Below are 3896 nucleotides of genomic sequence, written 5' to 3' on the forward strand. Positions count from 1 at the left end.
ATATGCTCAAAAGTAGAACTACTGGGACCTGAGACATACACATACTTCTTAGATGACACTAAATTATTTGATAGACAGGTTGTACTGATCCACAGTCTTAAAAATGTAGGACACTTTCTATTTATTCTCATTATCACCAGATTTAAAAATTTTACCCACTTATTACAATGTTGTTTTAGTTTTTATTTTCCAGGCTATTAAGGCTGAACATTTTTTCTTATGTTTTATTAGCTATTTAGGCTTTCTCTTCTATTGCCTGTTTATACAATTGCCAACTATTCAATTTCTCTTTCTCCCCTCCTTCCTCCCTCCCTTCCTTCATCTCTTCTCTCCCCTTTCTTTCCTTCCTTTCTTTCCTTCCTTCCTTCCTCTTCTTTCTTTCTTCTTCTTCTTTTCTTTCTTCTTCTTTCTTCTTTCTTTCTTTCTTCTTTCTTCTTCTCTTCTTTCTTTCTTTCTTTCTTTCTTTCTTTCTTTCTTTCTTTCTTCTTTCTTCTTTCTTTCTTCTTTCTTTTTTCTTTCTTTCTTTCTTTCTTTCTTTCTTTCTTTCTTTCTTTCTTTCTTTTAGAGAGGAGGCAGGAGACACACACACACACACACACACACACACACCAGGGAGAGGGAGAATCTCAAGCAGGTTCCACACCCAGCACAGAGCCTGATATGGGTCTAGATCTCATAGCCCTGAGATCATGACTTGAGCTGAAATCAAGAGTGAAATAAGTCAATTGGAAAAAGACAAACATTATATGGTCTCATTCATTTGGGGAATATAAAAATAGTGAAAGGGAATAAAGGGGAAGGGACAGAAAATGAATGGGAAATATCAGTGAGGGTGACAGAACATGAGAGACTGGGAAATGAACAAGGGGTAGCAGAAGGGAGGTGGTCGGGGGGTTGGGGTGACTGGGTGATGGGCACTGAGGGGGACACTTGGCAGAATGAGCACTGGGTGTTATGCCATATGTTGGCAAATTGAGCTCCAACAAAAAATTAAAAAAAAAAGAGTCAGATGCTTAACTGACTGAACCACCCAGATGCCCCTGTTTCTTTCTTTTTCTTTCTTTTTTTTTTAAGTTTTTGCCTCTTATAGATTCTGTATTTTAGATCCAACTTTATTGTCTGTTACTTGCATTGTGAACATCTTCCCCAAATTTAAGAGGATCAAAAAGAGGTGAAGCTTTGAATATTAATGTACTCACATTTATCAATTTTCTAAGGCTTATGCCTTTTCATGTCTTCAGGAAAATTGTTTTCTTCTAGTAGGTCATAAAAGATGCTATCACTTTATGTTTCAAAATTTTACTTTTTAAGCACATTGGAATTTTGTATATGGTGTATGAAAGACTTTTTTCCCCATAGAGGTGACCAGTTTTTTTCATTATTTCTTAACATTTATTCTTCATTTGTAATGCCAAAGCCCAATATATCCATGAGGTTTTTTTATAGGTGCTGGTCTCTGTTCCATTAATCTACTTGTCTATCTTTGCACTATCACATTGTTTTCATTATTTGCTACTAACCATGACCAGATTTTAGATATCTGATAAGGTGGTCCTCCTGCTCTATCCTTCATGGATTTATTTTTTTAAATAATTCTTGGACACTTCTTCTCCCCTTTTAATTGTAATTTTAGTTTATTGAATTATTTGAAAAAGGGTTTTGAGAGTTTTTAAAAAGGCAGTAAATTTATAGATTTATTTTGGAATGATTGATCTGCTTGTGATATTGACTTTTTCATTCCAGGCATATAACTCTTCATTATGTAAGCTGTCTTTTATCTCCTTCAACAATAATTAATGTTTTTCTTCATAAAGTTCTCATATATCTTTTATTTCTTTTTCTTGCTTTGTTATGATTAGTACAAGATTAAATAGAAGTAATGATAATGGGCTTATTTCCTTTTATCTTAACTTTGAAGGGCACATTCTTTACATTCAGTCACTGAAGATAATTTATTAGAGTTTTCTGCTGGATATCTTTTATGAGGTTTGGGAAGCCCCCTTCAATTTCTTGTGGGCATAAGTCTTTTTTTTCCCCAATCTTAATAATTGCTGAATTTTATATCATAATTTTCCATACTTATTGAGAAAATAAATTCACTTTTAATCAGTTAATTATTAAATTGCTTATTAGATTTATTTTTTATTTTTTGCTTAATAGATTTCTTAATGTTAAATCATTATTTTAATCCCAAGATGAGTTTTCTTTAGTCACAATTATTTAAAAGCTACATTACTGTTTTCTTTCCGCGTGGTTGTTGAGAACTCTGAAGCAAACAAGTGGTGAATACAATTTGGAGAGGACTTGGGGGAGGATAAGTAACGAATTTTCTCAACCTATAATGGCATCTAATTCAGCTGTAGAAATTGACAATGAAAGTGATAATTCTTCTGGTAGCAGCTTATTTAAGACTCAGTGTGTCCCTTACTCACCAAAACAGGGGCAAAGAAACCCTATTAGAAAGTTTGTTCGTTCATCTGGAGGTGTTGAAGCAAGGGATTCATCTAGTGACTCCTCTTTTGAACCAAGACCACTGACTTTAAAAGCTATTTTTGAAAGATTAAAAAAAAAAGAAATGTAAAAAGAGGAAATATAAGCCAAAAGAAGACCAAGGGGAAGACCAGAAGGAAGAAAAACCACTAGACGCTCCCAAATAAATAAGAAACAAGTTAAAGACAAAGGATCTGGGTTCCCATTTTTAGAATCTGAGAATGTAAAAAAGCCATTACCATGGAGAAAGATTTTAAGCTTTGAGCAAGCGGTGGCAAGAGGATTTTTCAACTACCTTGAAAAATTGAAGTAAGAATACTATCTCAAGGAATCCTTGAAACAAATGAATGTTGGTGAAGATTTAGAAAGGGAAGATTTTGACAGTCGTAGATACAAATACTTGGATGATGATGGATCTCTCTCTCCTATCGAAGAGTCAGAAACAGTGGAAGAGGCTGCAACAACTCTTGAACATGATGATGGATGTGATATCAAACTGGTGGACAATAATGAATTCATAGTAAGTTCTGAAATACCAAAGAAAATGAATCTGTATTTAGGACAAGAGGAATATACTGAAGAAGCTGCTTCGTCTAAAGAGAGAGCATCAAAATCCAAAAACATGGAACAGAGGATAGAATGGTCTGAAAAGGAAGAGATAGGAATATGAATATTAAGGCTTTTCACTTGAAAACAGTGTCTGGACTTAAAGTGGGGAGTTTTTGAAGTATGTCCATATTCAAGTGGAGATCCAAGAAGACCTCTGGACAGTGACAGCTGTGGATTGAACAAAAGTTTGTTTTATTTTATTTTGTTTATTTTATTTATTTTTTTTTTCAAAAGTTTGTTTTAATAGTGCTATTTTGAAGATCATCACTCTGGCTTTGGTGGAACTATGGTGATTGGCGGCAGAAGGAATCACATGTCAAATATCTTAAATAAAAATTTTATTAACTTTGTCAAATATCTTAAATAAAAATTTATTACTTAAAAAATAAAATAAAATAAAAGCTACATTACTGAAGTAATTAACTACTACATTACTTAGGATTTTTGCTTCTATAGTTGAGAATAGCTTATAAATTTTTCTTCTGGTACTTTCCTACTCCAGTTTATTTATGAAGTACATGTTAGCATTTACAAAATAAGTTTCACAAATATTTATTCATAAATTTAGGAGAACTTTTCTTATTTTTCAGACCATAAAAACAATCTATATAAGTACAGGTTTTACCCCTGGAAGTTTGGTAAAATTTGTAACATTGTATGGGCTCTTTGCCTCTACTTGGGGCCAAGTTTGATGAGACTGATTTCTTTAATGGGTATAGGTCATTTTAGTGTTTTAATTTCTTACTGAACAAATTTTGTCATTTTTGCATTTTTAAAATTTTTAAAATTTTTTCTTC

At 32.8% G+C, this 3896-nt stretch overlaps 1 protein-coding gene across 1 annotated transcript; it reads left to right on the forward strand.

Moving 5' to 3' along the window:
* The first annotated feature begins 2297 nt into the window (after positions 1 to 2297).
* LOC100682834 (TATA box-binding protein-associated factor RNA polymerase I subunit D-like) lies at positions 2298 to 3228 on the forward strand. The gene is given in 1 exon segment (XM_038581746.1): positions 2298 to 3228. A coding segment is annotated over 1 exon segment (819 nt). The 5' UTR covers positions 2298 to 2341; the 3' UTR covers positions 3161 to 3228.
* Positions 3229 to 3896: the final 668 nt, after the last annotated feature.

This window comes from Canis lupus, chromosome 32, assembly GCF_011100685.1.
Source record: "Canis lupus familiaris isolate Mischka breed German Shepherd chromosome 32, alternate assembly UU_Cfam_GSD_1.0, whole genome shotgun sequence".
Taxonomy (NCBI): domain Eukaryota; kingdom Metazoa; phylum Chordata; class Mammalia; order Carnivora; family Canidae; genus Canis; species Canis lupus.